Source organism: Mus musculus, chromosome 4 (genome assembly GCF_000001635.26).
Source record: "Mus musculus strain C57BL/6J chromosome 4, GRCm38.p6 C57BL/6J".
Lineage (NCBI taxonomy): Eukaryota > Metazoa > Chordata > Mammalia > Rodentia > Muridae > Mus > Mus musculus.
The window spans coordinates 74,338,501-74,357,910 of NC_000070.6; the positions used below are offsets into that span (position 1 = coordinate 74,338,501).

A 19,410-nucleotide genomic window follows, 5' to 3' on the forward strand; every position below is an offset into this window, starting at 1 on the left:
GCAAGGGATTATTGAATCTATTGTTCCATGGCTAGTACAGTTTGAGGGCAATAGCATCAGTTTTAAACAGCAATTGATTAATCTAGATAAACATCATGTTTTCCTTACTATCCTGTAACTTCCCCCAAGTTCAGCAGCCATTTGACTTTGGCAAGAGAGTTCATCTGTAGCTGGGAGGTCCCAAGTCTGTCCTCTGTGGGACTCAGTGCATGTCTCTGAATCTCAGCATGTGTCTCAGGAGTCTTCTGTCAGATGAGGTGTCTGGAGGAAGGCAGCTTTGTTGTCCCAGGCAGGTCTCAGGAGATGGCACTGTCTCAGCAGGATCTGTGCAGCAGGCACTGGCCTTTTCTTTTGTGGGAATAAACCTGTAGAGTAATCATAACAGAGGTGCAGAACCCCAACAGGGGGATGTCTGCATAGGGTGGATAATTTATGTTAAGCCTGCAGTGGTTTGCTTGGGAGCATATCACTGTCTGCTGTTATGGTCCTAGAAAAGCAAGGGTTTTTGAGGAATTTAGTTCTGGAAGGCATCATTTAAATCTGCTTTGGATGGCTGAGGAACAAAATATCATGTTAATTATGCATCCTGGATATGCAGTAACCATTTGTCTGTAAAAGGAAATTGGTTGTTAATTAAGGATTGAATAATGGTAATCAGTATAGTTGATTTGACCTTTGGAAGTAGATTAGGTGACTTTTAAACCTTAAAAGAAATCTTAAACAAGTTGAACAATTTTGAACATACATCGCGAATATTAGGGAGCAAAGCAAACCTTTAAATAAAGAAGCAAGAAAATTTTAGGTTGAAAAGCCTGAAAACTGTTTCAGGTGTCCCCGTTAGGAAGAGCAAGCATTTAAACAAACCCCAAAAAGGGTCTCTCTCAGGTGTGGTTTTTCTTTGGGGGGCTTAGATGGAGGGGGGAGGGGCCTACTCTGCTATGAGGTAGCTGTGTGCTCTATCAAACAGGTTCCTGTTTTCCCCATTTGTGTTTTCTTGGAAAGCAGGAGATGAAAGGCCAACCTTGAAGAAAAGCTCAAAAGAATAAGCATAGACCTCTGGCCGAATAGAATATGTCATACTCAGGGAATGGTGTGTTGACTTGCAGACAGAGGAAGCAGAGAGTTCAGAGCAAGAGCTGCCTTCTGAAAGGAGCCCTTGCTACAGGGCTGGGGGAGGGGCAGAGAGTGGAGGCTAGTCCCCACCTAGGGAAGAAGGTGGCCTGGAACACATGGATGTGGGGTGATGGCCGGGGGTGGGGTGGTGGGGGTTTGGGGGGGTGATCAGAGGACGGCCTAGTCTTTCGAACTAGGTCAGCTTACTCATGGTCTTGGGCTACCTGGAGTTCTGATGTGGGTCTCTCTCTATGTGTGGGTCCCCAGCTGAGGGTATGTTTTAGCTGGTTCTGCCCCAAGTTGGTCATCAGATGTGGATTAAAAGTGGGGTCCTGTCCGGCCCACAGCTTGTGCCACTGGGCCAGGCGGAACACTGAGGAAGTTTTGACTGAGACACGGATCCCACACCGCCGGGCTGTGAGAAGCAGCAGGACCTATCTCCTGGGGTTGGGAAGGCGTAGTCTGGGGTCCCTGCAGAACTGCAGAAATTTGCTCGGGGTTCCCAGGCCTGCATGGAGGCCAGGGACGACAGATTCTAGCTCTTGGGCACCACAGTCATGGCTGAATGCTGCGGAAGAGCTGAGAATGGAGTGGGCAGGAGGAGAGCTCCAGCTGGGTCCCAAGTGGAGGCGAGTTCTTGGCTTGCTCAGTGGGCTGCTTGGCTTGGTGGAGACCATGGCTGAGAACATAGAGAGGCCTCCCATGTGAAATTAGACGAGAGGCTAGGGGAAGACCTGCTCCATTGCTTCAGCATGGTGGATCCCGATGAGAAGTGGCAGTTCATGGTTTTAAAGTGTTTATTGTTATGGCAGGAAGGGGAGCTAAGAGGGTAGGCAAAGAAAGGCAGAGAGTGGGAGAAGAGTCGAGAAGTAGAGGTTGGCCATGGCCATGTGGAGAGAGGGAAGGGAAGGTGGAGAGAGGGGGGAAGGGAAAGTGGAGAGAAGGGGAGCAAGAGTGCAAGAGACAGGGGCAAGAGAGTAACCAGAGTCAGAGCATCTCTCAGGCCCCATTTACTACATTTATTTTGTGACACATGCTTATGTAGGAAAATAGAACACAGTGGTAGTACTTTCTATAGTGTACAGTAGCATTTTAGTTGAATAATTGAAATAAAGAGAAATATTAGATGTTATTTCTGTATGAATTAGTTCTAGTTTTTGTTTCCTAGATATAAGTTAAAGTTAAAGTCTAGGCAGTGCCGAGACTTGATCACCTGCATACATCCTTCCAATTGCTAGGATTATAGACATCATGTTTACTACAATTCCTTCTTTATCTCATTTTAGTTCATGTAGCACAAGCTATTGTGCTATTTTAGTTATTATAACTATATGACAGATTTTTAAAATTAATTATGTAACATATTTGGGAATTTTAATTACTTTTCCTCAAGGCTTGCTATTGTTGTGGCTTCCCTGGAGGAAGGGTACTAGACATCCTTCTAAGGAAGGGTCTCTTTTTCATGTGATTTTCTTCCTAGAAACTTATTTTTATGTCAGCCACTTGAGAATTTGCACAGAATATTCCTTGATTTCCGTGTATAGAACTTGCAAAACTATGTGTGAATTATGTTAACAAAGTTGTCTCAAGAGTTTAAGGTTAAGTATTTTTCTGAAACATTTGTAGTTGTAGCCTTTGCAACAGTCCCAAGTAAAGAAAGGTTTAATGATATAAAGCAAGAGAGGAGAAGTTGATTCAATGTGGACCCATTGGGAAGTAAAACAGAAAAATCCGGTGACGTGACCTCACTACAAGTCCTCTTTTCCCAGTTAAAATTTAAAGAGTGAAATAGCTAAGCAGTCCTTGTCCAGGTGTGGTCCTTCCCATCATTGACTCTACCCTAATCTCTCTCATAAGGTTGTCTGGCAGGTTGCTGAACTATGAGAAATTTCTTTTAAAAGACAAACTTATTTTCTGTCTGGCAGCAGGATTCAGTATTTTCCTTCTGGTCATGAGATTCCAAATAGAATTCTAGTGTCTTTCTGTCCATTGTTTCAATATGCTGATACTGAGCAAATGGAAGGGGGAACATAAGTATTTATTTAGAATATTTTCATTCCTTGGTAGCACTCAAGTTCATGTTCTTTCTACGTGTCTTTCTTAGGTAGGTGGTGTCGCAAAAACAAAAACCAATCCTCAAAAATGAAAATTAATTAATGCATCATCTGTAGGGCATGAATGGGAGGAGGGGATCAGCCAAGAGCTATATCAGTGCTTAAGCCAGGTCCTCATTCGAGTCTGCCCTTCTCGTTATCTCAGTAGCCCTCTGGGAAAAATGGAAGCTAGGAAGAGAGAAATGGAGAAAGGTCGATTACGGTTAGAGGATTCTCTGGCATTGTAGACACCAAGCCATGTAGCTATCATTATTTATATTAGTACATAGTGTCTTTCCTCATATATCGAGTACCATCTTGGTGGTGCATGTAACCATAGCCTTCTTTAGTTGTCCAAATGTTGGGTGGGCAACTTCAGTGTACGTAGTCCTAATGTGAGTACCTAAGTCTCCAGTGAGAACTAGGTTTCCATGTATTCATATGCTTGACTTGGATCACGATGGCTCCTTGCAAGCCTTCCAGTTTAAAGATAGTCGCCCCTAGATAGTTGTTTTCCCATTTAAAGCATCGTTTCTCCCAGGAAGCCACTAACCAACTTCTGCTTCTTTGCCCTGTCTCAAGGCCCAGTAGGAGAGGGCAAGAGAGAAGGTCAGACATACCCTCAGCCTCAGTCCCAGAAACCCAAAAGCCATGAAGGAAAGTCAAGGGAAATGCGGAATGTAGTTCTAGTCTATCTTGTTCCCATAGGCTGTCATTCAGGCCTTTTGGGGGAGCTTTGACACCATTTGAAGTATTCCAGAAAAGAGAAAGGTGAGGGTAAATGTTAGAATAAATAGCCATAGATTTTACATTCTGGGTCTTCTTCCAGCCTTTGCAGCCATTTATTAGAGTCCACAGTATAACCACAGGTTATTGTATCTTTAAAAAGGAAAATCACACCAGGAACTAATGATTAATGATTGAAATAGAGATACTTTACTAAGGAAAAGAAAATGTGCATTGGCTGGCTAACTGAAGAAGATAAACCTCCAAAGCTATAGGCCTTCAGAGGTTATTTATATAGGTCCTTTGCTTACATTTGGATATTATAGGGCTTTCCTAACATATGACCTGATTTTTCACTTGCACTTAGACCTAATGGGGATTGTCTTCCATTCTTTCTGCAGCTAACTTCTTTTATATTTTAATTTTCATGCCTTTTTCTCCCACTCAGTTTTTCTGTGACGACTACCTTGTTTTCTACTTTTGTAAATGCCATGGATTCTTGAATCCAAAAATCAATTCAATGAAATTCAACTAAGCTTTTACTGAACTATGAACTATGTACTATGTTAGGTAAAGATAATGAAAATATTAATACAAGAGACTTGTTAACTATGTGGGTAGTTTTACAGTGGACGATAAAAATATGAAGTGATGAGGTTAAAATAGGATTGGCTAATTTTTTCTAGAAGAAAGGAAGTAGCTAACAAAAAGGCCTTGCTTTGTGTTCCCATGATCTAATCTGATTGTTTGAAGATGATTAAAAAACCACATTTTTTCTATCTCTTTCAGAATATAGTTTTGGTAAATAGGTTAAAAAAGCTAACATAAAGATTTGATATTAATATCACAGATATTTAGGAGTATTTACATCTATTATTGGGTGATATTTTTTTTCTGAGTCTTATGTTTATTGTATTTTCCTGTTTTCTCCCCTAAGAATTGCCTGAGGTTCTAAGCATTGACGAAGAAGTTGAAGAAACAGAGTCTTGGGCAAAGCCTCTCATCCACCTTTGGCAGACAAAGTCTCCTAACTTTATGGCTGAACAGGAGTACAATGCAACTGTTGCAAAAATGGAGCCAAACTGTGCCATCTGCACTCTGCTCATGCCGTACTACAAGGTAATTTAGAGTTTCACTATCATGTATCTTTCTACTGCTGTACTTCTTTGGGGGCTTTTGGTTGGGTTTGTTTGTTGTTTATTTATTTTTAGTGTTTGTTTCTATCATTGCATTTTAGAAACCTGTATTTTAACCCAATTCTTTTACTAAAAGACACACAACTTCTAACTTAAAGCCTAGAAACAAAACATTTCGTATAAAAAAGCAAACACCTAGTATCTAACTAAAATTGAAAGTAGTACTGTCCAGTAATGTAAATATCAATGCCCATACCTTTCCATGTAAAACATACAAAAGGCATGTCCAGGACTCATTACAAACTGGGTATCCAGTTCACTATTTTCAGCTAACTGTGTCTGATGCTTCTATCATCATTCCATACATGTCATTCTGACAGGATCTCAACTCAGGAATGAATGTATTCTTCAATATACACATAAGAAACATATTTAATGCTGTGTATAAAATTGCATTATGAGCTTTAAGGTACAATATATTAGAAGACCCACTAATATAAACATCATTTTCTTTTTTTTTTAATTAGGTATTTTCCTCATTTACATTTCCAATGCTATCCCAAAAGTCCCCCATACCCTCCTCCCCACTCCCCTACCCACCCACTCCCACTTTTTGGCCCTGGCGTTCCCCTACATATAAAGTTTGCGTGTCCAATGGGCCTCTCTTTCCAGTGATGGCCGACTAGGCCATCTTTTGATACATATGCAGCTAGAGTCAAGAGCTCCGGGGTACTGGTTAGTTCATAATGTTGTTCCACCTATAGGGTTGCAGATCCCTTTAGCTCCTTGGGTACTTTCTCTAGCTCCTCCATTGGGGGCCCTGTGATCCAAACAATAGCTGACTGTGAGCATCCACTTATAAACATCATTTTCAAATTGTGATTCTTCTGACATAATAAGGAATACTTTATTCAAGATCATAAGTCTCGTAAATATTTATTTATTTATTTATTTATACTTCATGTAGTTACATACAATTGTGAGTTACCATGTGGGTGCTGGGAATTGAACTCAGGTCCTCTGAAAGAGCAGCTAATGCTCTTAACCACAGAGCCACCTCTCCAGCCCTTGAAATGAATTTTTTTCAAGTGTCAGATTATAGTGATTTAATTCTTATATTTCAGAGCTGGAAAGAAGATGAAATTCTACATTTTTAACTTTCTAATTAGTAGCTTACTCACTTTTGGTTTTACTTTCTTCTAGTCATTGAATATTTGCTTTTATTGATTTGTATTTAAGCATTTTTATCTCCCTGTATATTTTCCAATAATAAAAATACTCCCTTTAAGGGATACGATTTTAGAAACTGATTAATTTAAGATCTAGGGAGTAATAAAGGTAATTTATTAGTTGTAATTTCTCCATGACAATCAGGTCTGACACATTATTTTTATCTGACCACGTCGGCTAGTTCTGTCTTCTGTATTTCAAACTTTTGTGGGAGGCATGTACTTCTCGTTGGTGCTACCCTAGAAAACCTAAGGATTATATATATATATATATATTCTTTGAGGTATAACCACATAATATTTTTCAGTAAGACAAAGCAGACATTACCCTATTACATGTGGATCACAGATGTATGTGAGCAAAAGTAGTTGTACATTCCTGAGGTATTTTGGAAGACTGCAGTTTGAAGAGGTTCTTGAACTCTTGTATGAACTCTCAGAGCTTACTGATTTAACTTTGAATGGGAGTCTGTATGGGAACACTGGTGAAATGCTACCAATTGAATTAAAGAAATCAACAAGATGAAGTTGTAAAAACAAGATGAGGTTGTAATGTGTTGGCTAAATTGGCATAAGTGGATTAATGGATAAAAGAAAGTCTCTTTCCAGTGTCTTTCACTCACGTGGATATGATATATTTTTCAGCCTGATAGCAGCAAAGAAGAAAATGATTCTAGATGGGAGACAGCAGTAAATGAAGTGGTTCAATCTGGAAGAAAGACTAAGCCCATTATTCCAGAGATGTGTTTTATTTATAGTGAAGAAAATGTAGACTATTCCCCCCCAAATGCCTTCCTTGAAGAAGATGGAACAAGTCTTCTGATTTCCTGTGCCAAGTGCTTCGTGCGGGTTCATGCAAGTAAATACGTCAGATTTTCCAGTCTCTAGACTTGCAGTGTTTTATATAGCCCTTACAAATCACCTCAGAGTAACCTGTCAGTTCCTTTGTCGACATTGTTCTTTGTACTGGGGTTCTTCTAGCCAGGAGAGCTCCATTTCTACTCTTACAGTTGATATTATTAATGGTTTCATTCAAGAGTATGAATAGAATGTCATCATCCCTTTGCAGTTTTATGAAACACTAGTGAAGAGAAGGCCTGGGCCTTTGATTTGGAAGGAGTCCAGTTGTTAGGAATCCCATAAACATGGCTGGGGCATCTTCACTTGTTTAAATTTTTATATTCTAATGATTGTGGAAATTTAACCTAAATGTCTAGTATTGACTGAAAACTATTTTTATGACTTTCTAAGAAGTGGATGTTATTCTGTAGGTTCTGAGGGTTAGTGTATTGAATTAAATATTTTTCTTCATAAATATAGGGAAGTTCCTATTAATAGTCATTACAATAGTTAGGTTCTTTATCTTTCAAAATTTTTTACTTTTATACAGGTAGATAAGTATCAAATATATTTATAGGTAATAAAATATTTTATATATATATATATATATACATATATATATATATATATATACACATACATACATACATATATATGTGTGTGTGTGTATGTGTGTATGTGTATATATATAGTCTAATTTTAAAGTATTTCAATAGTCCTGATTTTCATTGTTTCTTTCTGTCTTTTATTAGTAGGGGCCAAACAAGGACCTCATATATGCTAAGATTATGTTGTACCACTGAGCCACATCCCAAGCCTTTAATACACATTGTTTTTAGACTTTTTATTTTTGTTATATGTATTTTGCTGGTATGTTTATATGTATTCCACATGAGTGACTGATGCCTAGAGAAGTCAGAGAGGGCTTTCAGTTCTCTGAACTGTAGTAATGGCTGGTTGTGAACTACCGTGTGAGTGTTGAGATTCCGACCCTTATCCACTGCCGGAAGAACAAAAACTAGTGAGCCATCTTTTCAGCCCCTCAATCCCATTTTATTCACTTATTTCTGTCTTTTTCTCCAACATAGTTTCAATGGTTGCTAATGCAATTAATTTCTAAATACAGTATCCTACTATGTATAGTCAAGAGACAAAGTACCAGACAATAAATATGGATTTAGTCTTGTTTTCTAAAGTCACCAGCTATATACTCTAACCGTATTAATCCCATAAACATGATTGAATTTAACATTTTGTTTGATTTGATTTTCTTTGATTCTATTTATATTCTGTTATTGTCTCTATTATCACTCTTTGTTAAAATTGCTCATTTATTTCTTCCAAACTCCTTTTATTTCAGGAATTAAGGATAATGTGTCTCTTTCTGACTCCCAGTTTGCTTTCTGTCCCATTTATTCTCCTCTTGCCTTTCTGTCCTCCTTTGCTGTTCTCTAAGGAATTTTCTCTGTAGGCTAGGCAGACCTTGAACATACCATATTTTCCATCTCAGTATGTCAAATGCAGGTGTTACACATCCTAGATTGTTAATTTTTTGATTTATTTGCTTATTCATTTATTTTGTGCTAATATAAAACATATATCACCAAGATCTTGGTATCATGCAATTTACCACACATATTTTCACCACCTCCCATCCTCACATTTAGTCTCAGCATGGATCTATCAAACATTGAATTGAAGCAAACTTTAATTATTAGTCATGGACTGTATAGCATTTACCCCATCACTGAAATTTGAGTCACACTTGATTAACATTCCCCAACCTGTTTTAAGAGTTGTAACTTATTAGTATGACATTTTAGGAATTTATTTTTCTTCTTGCAAAGATTGTCTCTGATAATATTAATATGTGTCCTCTCAAGCTTGGCGTGGTGCTGCACCTCCTGACCTCGTTCTCCAGAAACTATGGCAAAGATCTCATTCAATCTTTACTATATAAGAAAAACTCATCTGGAAGATTCCAAATATGTAGGCTTCTTAGATGACCCAGTCACAACATAAACTTGCTTTTGCAAGCCTGACTTCAGAGTTTCATCATCATTATCTGTGACGGAGTGAGATTACTTATCGCACTATGATCTCTGATATCCACAAACGTGAATCCACACTGGCACACACACGCATCACATACACATATTAATCCCAAGAAAGCAAAGAAGCAGTAAGAAAATCCCAAAAAGACAAAAAAGATAGATCTTCATGTTTTGGGAATTGGTAGCATGATAGTTACAAAATTAACCTTTAATTCCAGCATTTGGGAGGCAGAGGCAGGAAGGTCTCTGACTTTGAGGCCAGCCTGATTTACAGTGAGAGTTCTAGGATAGCTAGTGGTACACAGGGAAACAACAAAAAACGTATTTGTCACAGGCTCATGTAGATGGGTATGCTAGGCATTGTGCTGTGTAGTAGTAGTAGTAGTAGTAGTTGTTATTGTTGTTGTTGTTTTTGAAATATGCATTTTTGCCTCCTCCCCACCTCGAGAACTGGATATTTTACCTAATTCTTTTTTTAATGCTAGGCTATCTAACACTAAGCTATAACCCAACCCTCTTTGTACCTTTTATTTTCGAATTATCTCACTTAATTATACAGGCTAGCTTTGAGCTTACAAATAGGTTATGCAGGAGTTGAACATATGAACAACATGCCTCTGGTAGCTGGAACTGGGATTTCTTCCAGGGTTGTGGACACTTTAAAGATGCAAGAGACTTAATCTGTACATCCATTATGTTCTTTTATAGGTTGTTATGGTGTCCCTTCTCATGAAGTCTGTGATGGATGGCTGTGTGCCCGGTGCAAGAGAAATGCATGGACTGCAGTAAGTAGATTTAGTATTATGTCATTCCTCTTCTCTTTGCACCTATTATTGAGATGGCTAAATCTAATGGAAAGATAAATTTCGGTACATATTTCTTATGTACTTGTAGCCCCTCTCTTCAGATCGTTCTACATAATGGCTTTGTAACCACTGTAGAAAGTTCAGGTGACTTTCTATGTGGCATTCTACTTCAGATCCTATGTGCACCATAGATCATCACGTCCATATTTACTTTTCCAGACTTATTTTTTTAATTTCATTTTCTAAAACATTTTCAAATCCTTACAAATAAATGTTCTAATAAAAAAATCAAGGGAGGTATCTTGATGTATCCTTTAGGAAACAATACAATCTGTCTGCAGTTTTCCAACTAACAAGAAATCTTCCCTTTATTTATTCTTTCGTTTACTCACACCTTAACAAATGTGATTAGAATACCTATTCTATGAAGTGGAATTCATCACTGTGAACTTTAGACAGAACGTTTGACAAGAAATGATTCTCCATTTAAGGACCAGAATTATTGTTTTATAAAATTGCCCTTGGAACTTTACTCTAAACCCATCTTTGATTTTCATTCCATTAATCTACCATGCTTTATACATTTTCTATTTAACCATGCTCTGCCAACTTTTTGGACTGTGTTCATCATTGGTGATCTCACAGCAGATATTGCCCAGTTTATGATCAGCAGTCACTATTGTTTAGTAGACAGAACTTATACTCTGAGTTAATATAGGCCCGGATTTTCAAATATTAATGTTTGCTAAACACTTCATTATGAATCAGTGAATTTTGTGGCTCATATGTTTGTGGCGCAAATCTTTTATGTTGACTTCTTGAGGAATTGTCTTCCTACAGTAATCTTTAGATTCAAGAGCAATGGTGCAACTCCTTTGACAAAGAGACTCTGAAGGAGTTCACGGGAATCCAATAATTCACCTGAGGTCAGATAATATATCAGTGCTGGCCTATGTATGACAAAGCTTCATTTGTAATTATTTCTTATGATTGCTTTTACTATCTTGTGTAAAAGTAAGATTTATGTATTAGGAACACAGACTATTACTATAGCATATTTAGCTTGGTTTATACAATCATATAGTAAATGTAATTTTTCTAATACTTTTTTATTGTAACTAAGCTTTTTACACTTTCCTTCCCAATGTTTACTGAGCTCTGAGTAGATTTAGATATGTTCTTAGGACTGAACACACAACCTCACTTATTGTCCACACTCTAATAGCTATGAGCATTTGCACTGACTATTAGCCAATTCACAAAGAAGCTTCTCAGACCAAGGTTGAGAACTGTATCAGTCAACGGATATGACCATAAATATTTAGAAATTTTTGACAGTATATCAATTTAAACAAAACCGGAGTGGTAGGTTTCATTAGAAGGATTGTAACTCATTGTCCCCAACCCCTAGGCATTAGCATTTGTCCAGGCTTACAAGTACTAGACATAAATTGCTTTTGGTGGAAGAAGTCTCAAATCAAGTCAGAAAACATGCCATTACTCCAACAGTCACTACACTACTGCACTGAGGTGTACATTTTGAATGATAACAATATTTTTGGATTCAGCATTCAAGGCTGAGTAAATCGGTAATGACTTTCTCTCTGAGTGTTCTGCACAACATCTCTTGTACTATGAAAAGTAGTGTGGAACAAGTTTTCAAATCAGTTTCAGATTAATATCTTTATGTGCTATAACCAAAATGTGTTGTGTTTTCAAGAGAAGGGTCTCATAATCTAGTTGTTGTGGCCAACTGAGAATAAGCCATAGCCTATGTTATTTTGCGTGCCTCTAGGGCTTTTCCGATGATTAACTCTTTGAGTAGTACTCATACCTAATACTGAGATTTTTGTTTTATAATTCCTATCTGTTAGTAGATGTATCATCTATACGAACAGATTGCCTGTTTTCAAACTCAAAAGAAAAATCCCACCCATTGCTGAAAAGTGACATTATGACCAAGGCAATTTATAAAAGGAGTTACGTAATTTTGGCCTTGCTTACATTTTTATTTATTTGTTTCCCTTTTTTCTTTTTTATTAGGTATTTCCCTCATTTACATTTCCCATGCTATCCCAAAAGTCCCCCATACCCTCCCCCCACTCCCCTACCCACCCATTCCCACTTTTTGGCCCTGGCATTCCCCTGAACTGGGGCATATAAAGTTTGCAAGTCCAATGGGCCTCTCTTTCCAGTGATGGCCGACTAGGCCATCTTTTGATACATATGCAGCTAGAGTCAAGAGCTCCGGGGTACTGGTTAGTTCATAATGTTGATCCACCTATAGGGTTGCAGTTCCCTTTAGCTCCTTGGGTTCTTTCTCTAGCTCCTCCATTGGGGGCCCTGTGATCCATCCATTAACTGACTGTGAGCATCCACTTATGTGTTTGCTAGGCCCCGGTGTAGTCTCGTTAGAGACAGCTATATCAGGGTCCTATCAGCAAAATCTTGCTAGTGTATGCAATGGTGTCAGCATTTGGAGGCTAATTATGGGATGGATCTCTGGATATGGCAGTCACTAGATGGTCCATCTTTTTGTCTCAGCTACAAACTTTGTCTCTGTAACTCCTTCCATGGTGTTTTGTTCCCAATTCTAAGAAGGGGCAAAGAGTCCACACTTGGGTCTTCCTTCTTGAGTTTCATGTGTTTTGCAAATTATAACTTATATCTTGGGTATTCTGGGTTTCTGGGCTAATATCCACTTATCAGTGAGTACTTATCATTTGAGTTCTTTTGTGATTGGGTTACCGCACTCAGGATAATAACCTCCAGGTCCAACCATTTGCCTAGGAATTTCATAAATTCATTCTTTTTAATAGCTGAGTAGTACTCCATTGTGTAAATGTACCACATTTTCTGTATCCATTCCTCTGTTGAGGGGCATCTAGGTTCTTTCCAGCTTCTGGCTATTATAAATAAGGCTGCTATGAACATAGTGGAGCATGTTTCTTTCTTACTAGTTGGAACATCTTCTGGATATATGCCAGGAGAGGTATTGCTGGATCCTCCGGTAGTACCATGTCCAATTTTCTGAGAAACCGCAAGACTGATTTCCAGAGTGGTTGTACAAGCTTGCAATCCCACCAACAGTGGAAGAGTGTTCCTCTTTCTCTACATCCTCGCCATCATCTACTGTCACCTGAATTTTTGATCTTAGCCATTCTGACTGGTGTGAGATGGAATCTCAGGGTTGTTTTGATTTTCATTTCCCTGATGATTAAGGATGCTGAACATTTTTTCAGGTGTTTCTCAGCCATTCGGTATTCCTCACGTGAGAATTCTTTGATTAGCTCTGAGCCCCATTTTTGAATGGGGTTATTTGATTTTCTGGAGTCCACCTTCTTGAGTTCTTTATATATATTGGATATTAGTCCTCTATCTGATTTAGGATAGGTACAGATCCTTTCCCAATCTGTTGGTGTCCTTTTTGTCTTATTAAAGGTGTCTTTTGCCTTACAGAAGCTTTGCAGTTTCATGAGGTCCCATTTATCGATTCTCGATCTTACAGCACAAGCCATTGCTGTTCTATTCAGGAATTTTTCCCCTGTGCCAATACCTTCGAGGCTTTTCCCCATTTTTTCCTCTATAACTTTCAGTGTGTCTGGTTTTATGTGGATCTCCTTGATCCACTTAGATTTGATCTTAGTAAAAGGAGCTAGGAATGGATCAATTCTCATTCTTCTACATGATAACCGCCAGTTGTGCCAGCACCATTTGTTGAAAATGCTGTCTTTTTTCCACTGGATGGTTTTAGCTCCCTTGTTGAAGATCAAGTGACCATAGGTGTGTGGGTTCATTTCTGGGTCTTCAATTCTATTCCATTGGTCTACTTGTCTGTTGTTATACCAGTACCATTCAGTTTTTATTACATACAATTGATCTGTAGTAAAGCTTTAGGTCAGGCATGGTGATTCCACCAGAGGTTCTTTTATCCTTGAGAAGAGTTTTTGCTATCCTAGGTTTTTTGTTATTCCAGATGAATTTGGAGATTGCTCTTTCTAATTCGTTGAAGAATTGAGTTGGAATTTTGATGGGGATTGCATTGAATCTGTAGATTGCTTTTGGCAAGATAGCCATTTTTACTATATTGATCCTGTCAATCAATCCATGAGCATGGGAGATCTTTCCATCTTCTGAGATCTTCTTTAATTTCTTTCTTCAGAGACTTGAAGTTCTTATCATACAGATCTTTCACTTCCTTAGTTAGAGTCATGGCAAGGTATTTTATATTAATTGTGACTATTGAGAAGGGTGTTGTTTCCCTAATTTCTTTCTCAGCCTGTTTATTCTTTGTGTAGAGAAAGGCCATTGACTTGTTTGAGTTAATTTTATATCCAGCTACTTCACCGAAGCTGTTTATCAATTTTATGAGTTCTCCTGTGGAATTTTTAGGGTCACTTATATATACTATCATATCATCTGCAAAAAGTGATATTTTGACATCTTCTTTTCCAATTTGTATCCCCTTGATCTCCTTTTGTTGTCAAATTTCTCTGACTAGGACTTCAAGTACAATGTTGAATAGGTAGGGAGAAAGTGGGTAGCCTTGTCTAGTCCCTGATTTTAGTGGGATTGCTTCCAGCTTCTCACCATTTGCTTACATTTTTAGAGGGTTGGTCCATGACCACCATGGTGGGAATCAGGTAGGCATTGTGCTGGAGCAGTAACTGAGAGTTCACATATCATCTACAAGTTAGAGGCAGAGAGAGCAAGATCTGGGCTGGCTTTGTCTTTTGAAACCTCAAAACCTATCCCAAGGGGCATACCTCTTCCAACAGATCACAACTACTCAACAAGACGACATATACTAGGATTTCCTGAACACTTCTAGTAACTGCAGACAAATATTTAAACATGAGCCTATGGGGATCTTTGTCACTCAACCTAGCACAGCTCACAGAATAGTGGGTTTCCATAGGCTTTTTTGTACATCCATACCTTTAGTTAAGCATCCCCTCTCCTGCCCATGTCTTCCTTGTTTAAGCCTTTATGCCTCCCCCTAATTTCAGATCCCATGTTTTCTACTTCCCTCTTTCTCTGTTTTAAATCGTCTTTCCCTCTCTTCTCTCATGCACACTTTCTAGCTTCTAGACCTCAATAGACATTTCAGATTAAAACACAAATTTAAATATTCAAAGACAGAATATGCACAAGAAAGGAAGCATGTTCATTTGTTGTGCTGGGTATGGGTTACCTCATTTAGTATGATATATATTTTTAAATTTTTCTAAAAAAGATCTACTTATTTATTTTAAGTATAAGTACACTGTAACTATTTTCAGACGCACCAGAAGAGGGCATCAGATCCCATTACAAATGGTTGTGAGCCTGTGGTTGCTGGGATTTGAACTCAGGACCTCTTAACTGCTGAGCCATCTCTCCAGCCCTTAGCATATTTCTAAGTATATCACTTTCATGAAAGTTTCATAATTTCACTATTCTTTATAACTGAATAAAATTCCATTGGATATTTGTACATTTTCCTCATCTGTTCATCATCTGATTGATATATTGGCATCACATTTGCTGGCCATTATGAATAGAACAGAATACAACACAGTTCTGCATGTATCTCTAGAAAGATGTGGATTTCTTTTGATACTGATTTATTTTGATGATTGAATAGCAACTTCTATGCTGATTTTATTACTGGCTTCACCACTCTGCTTATATTCCCACCACTATAAGATAAGGCTTCCTCTTTCTTCACATCATTACCAACATTTGTGTAATTTTTTAAAAATTACCCTGCTGATGATGGGCAAGTGGAATTTCAGAGTACACTTTTTTCCAGTTTGAACATACTTCTGTGTTTTGATGAAATCATTGTCCGTTTTCTTTCCTTGTAATTCCTGCCCTATGCAACTCCACTTTTCTCCCCAAACTTTGTGTGCTTCTCCCCCTTTCCAGTTTTATCAGTTGTCGCCTTTTATTATTTCAGCTGTATGAGAGTTGATGTCATAATTTCAACTCTGGGTACCATGTATAGTGATGGAATCAGGATAGGTAGCATTTTCATGTCATTATACATTTGGTTTTCTTCAGTGCTTCTTATGAAACCTAAATGTGGATATCAAGTGTTTATCACTAAGCTCTACCTAAAGCACCTAAATTTGTGTATGCTTATATTTTAATTTTTAATCATTTTAAATTAAAAAAAACAATTGCATCTTTCTCTCTTCCTTTTCTTTCCTCCAGCTCCTCCCAGGTAACTTCCCTTCTCATCCTCCCATGGTCCCTCACTCTCAGATTGATAGCCTGTTTTGTTTGAATATTGGATTGAATATCTACTGGAGGTGGATTAAGGTCACCTAAGGTCCCTCCTTTGGGTCCTGAGAGTCACTCATGTCCCAGTTCTATGTTACTTTCTTTAGGGTCCCCCCCCAACTTATACCCCCCCTAGGTTGCCTGTTTGCATTCTTTCTGCTGTCCCTCAGGGCTTCAGTCTTGTTTCCCCCCACCCCCCAATACCTTACTATGTTCCATTTGTCCCCTCCCTGTCCCCTCTTCCACCCAGGTTCCTCCTTCCCTCAGTGTGCTTTCTATTATCATCCATTGCCCCAAACTGGCACCATATATAATGGGATGGCCCCTCCAGTAACAATTATAAATCAAGAAGATGCTCCACAGGCCAATTTTGTGTTTGGGTGCAGGGAAGGGTTCTCAACTGGTTCCCTCTTCCCAAATAACAATAACTTGTGTCAACTTGATATAAAATTAGCTAGCATACACGCACACAGTATGTTTGATTGATTTCTAAGTACCTAATGAGTGAATACATTTAATGCTGCCTCTATATGTATGGTTGTGGGACTATATCCTGAAACATTAGTAGCCTCTCAGGGACCATGTCCAAGAAGAAAACAAACTTTCCCTCTCCCAGCAGTCATGAGTTGCAATAGCCTGTCAACCTAGCAGTGGAACTTCACGAGCCTCTTTACTATCCATACTGAGGTTTGGGCTGTCTCTACCTTGTACAAGTCTGTTGCATACTGGGCTGGTAAGATGGCTCAGCAGATAAGAACACTGACTGCTCTTTCGAAGGTCCTGAGTTCAAATCCCAGCAACCACATGGTGGGTCACAACCACCTGTAATGAGATCTGATACCCTCTTCTGGTAACTGTCTGAAGGCAGCTACAGTGTACTTATTTATAGTAATAAATACATTTTAAAAAAAGAAAAAAATGTCTGTTGCATACAGTTACAGCTTCTATGAATTCATTTGAACAACTAACTGTACTATAATGTCTGGCAACTACTGTTTTCCTGCATGAGTCTAGTCCTTCTGTCTTACAGCTGGCATTCATTATTCTGTCCCCATTTTTGACACTGTTAATGATGCCAGATATGGATTCTATCTGTAGGCTTTAAATTCATAGTGTCATTCTCACAACAGTCTTCACATTTGATTCCATGCTTCTCCATACTACCCGTCTGATCAGACATTGAATACACAGACCTGTGCTGCATTTCTGTGCTAACATTAATACCTTCAAATACATGATGATCTCCTTGACATAAAGTACTGGGATTTATGTGTTCTATGGTTCTTGGCCACTTTAACAAGCATCAGGTGCCCCTTCCATGAATGGACCTTAAATCCAATTAAATAATGGTGGATTATACTCAAATTACTGCCACTATTGCACTACTATATCATGTAGGCAAGTCACTGTTGTAGGTCCCAAGAATTGTAGCTACATACTATTGATGATTACCTATCTCTTCTGGTAGAGTGAAAAGTACTGTCCAGCACCATTAGCACTAGGTATTATTAGAGGAGAAACTGCTATATAGACACCAGTTAGATTTTTCTCTGTTCAATGACTAAGTTACTGTTGTCTTTACCTGTAGGACCTACCATAAGTTGTGGAGAGTAAGCAATAATCTTGGCACTAGCCTATGACATTTGCTGGTGGGGGTGTGTTTTATAGGGCCCCTTTGCCAGTAATTCAACAAGATGTCACCCATTCCTGTGATTTTACTTGGTAGCCTAAGGTGTCTAGTTTCCCCTGTTATTTGATGACTCCTTTTAAAGTCTTTTTTTATGTAAATGCATGCTAGCAAGCTTCAATGGTAGTACGCTTCCATATAGGTTTTAAAAAGCCTTTAGTATTAGCTGTTTCTCTGTTTATTTCCTCCTTGATCTTGCCCTCCCGTTCTCATTTAATTTAATCCTCTCTTATTTATGTCTCTATAACTTTATTTTCTGTTTCTCTCTTTTTGGGAGATGCTCTGGTCTCTTATGGTACCTGACGTGGTACCTAACCTAACCTATGCCGTTACTTGGATTGTAGTATACATGTCTAAGGCATAACAATTAACACTCACTTAGCAGAGAAAACAGTATTTGTGTTTTGAGGTCTGGGTTACCTCACTCAGCATGAATTTTCTAGCTCTGTTTGCCTTTGGGTTTTATAATTTCACTTTTCTTAACAGCTGAGTAATATTTCATTGTGTAAATGTACTACATTTTTCTTATCCACTCATCTGTTGATAGAAATCAAGACTCTTCCCAGTTTCTGGCTCTTAGAGCAGCAATGAACATGGCTTAACAAGTATTTCTGTTGTAAGGTACAGTTCTTTTTCACAACATCATTACTGCACTCAAGAGTGAAAGCAATATATGGTGATCCTTTCTAAGGACCTATGCACTCAACCGTTTTCAGGCTTTCTTTTTTTATCTGGAACTTGAAGTACCTATCATTGTGTAATTTCTTACACTTTTAGTTTTATGATAAATGAAAAATGGTATATACAAATTTCTACAGTAGTTTATATGAAGGGCAGTGATATTTGTTATGTGGGTTTTATAACTATGTTAATTCCCATCTCCTCCATAGGAATGCTGTCTCTGCAATTTGAGGGGAGGTGCTCTGAAACAGACTAAGAACAATCAGTAAGTAATATATTAATTATGTTCAATTTCATCATTTCTTTTCCTACTCTTGAAGTTCTGCATGATAGTTGGATTTACAGTTCTTCCTCGGACATTAGTTCACATACTTGCTCTCTGGAGCTAGGGTTGAAATTTGGCTTCAGAGACAAATGCCAGAGTATTTCTTCCTCTCTGTGCTTCCTATGTAATGACAGTCCTCATTTTATGAACAGGTTTCTCCTCTGTCTTACCTCTGATATCCCTTTCCTCCTCTCCACTCCTCACCCCTTCCTTCTTCAGCAGTACTTCCTCCCTGTTAACTGCCTTCCCCCTGCCCCCCTCACTTCCTCTCTTTCTTTTTAAATAAACTGGTAGGAGAACTTGGCTTCAGTGGGGCAAGTGATCTTGCGTGGCCCATACACTGGAATAGGAACTCCTTGTGCATAATCTTTTGATGTCAGTACCGTATTTTTGTACATATACATGAGTCTCGTTGCTTGGAATGAAGACTAAAAGCATTTATCATCCTTAACA

At 38.4% G+C, this 19,410-nt stretch overlaps 1 protein-coding gene across 7 annotated transcripts in view; it reads left to right on the forward strand.

Annotated features, from left to right (window-relative positions):
- Kdm4c (lysine (K)-specific demethylase 4C) overlaps positions 1-19,410 on the forward strand; it is a 163,368-nt gene that overhangs the window by 96,004 nt on the left and 47,954 nt on the right. For all 7 annotated transcript variants that reach the window (NM_001172095.1, NM_144787.2, NM_001356561.1 and 4 more), the window contains 4 exons: positions 4,870-5,051; positions 6,943-7,156; positions 9,900-9,976; positions 18,842-18,897. In NM_001172095.1, the coding sequence (NP_001165566.1) occupies positions 4,870-5,051; positions 6,943-7,156; positions 9,900-9,976; positions 18,842-18,897 (529 nt within the window). The remainder of the gene's footprint in view (positions 1-4,869; positions 5,052-6,942; positions 7,157-9,899; positions 9,977-18,841; positions 18,898-19,410) is intronic.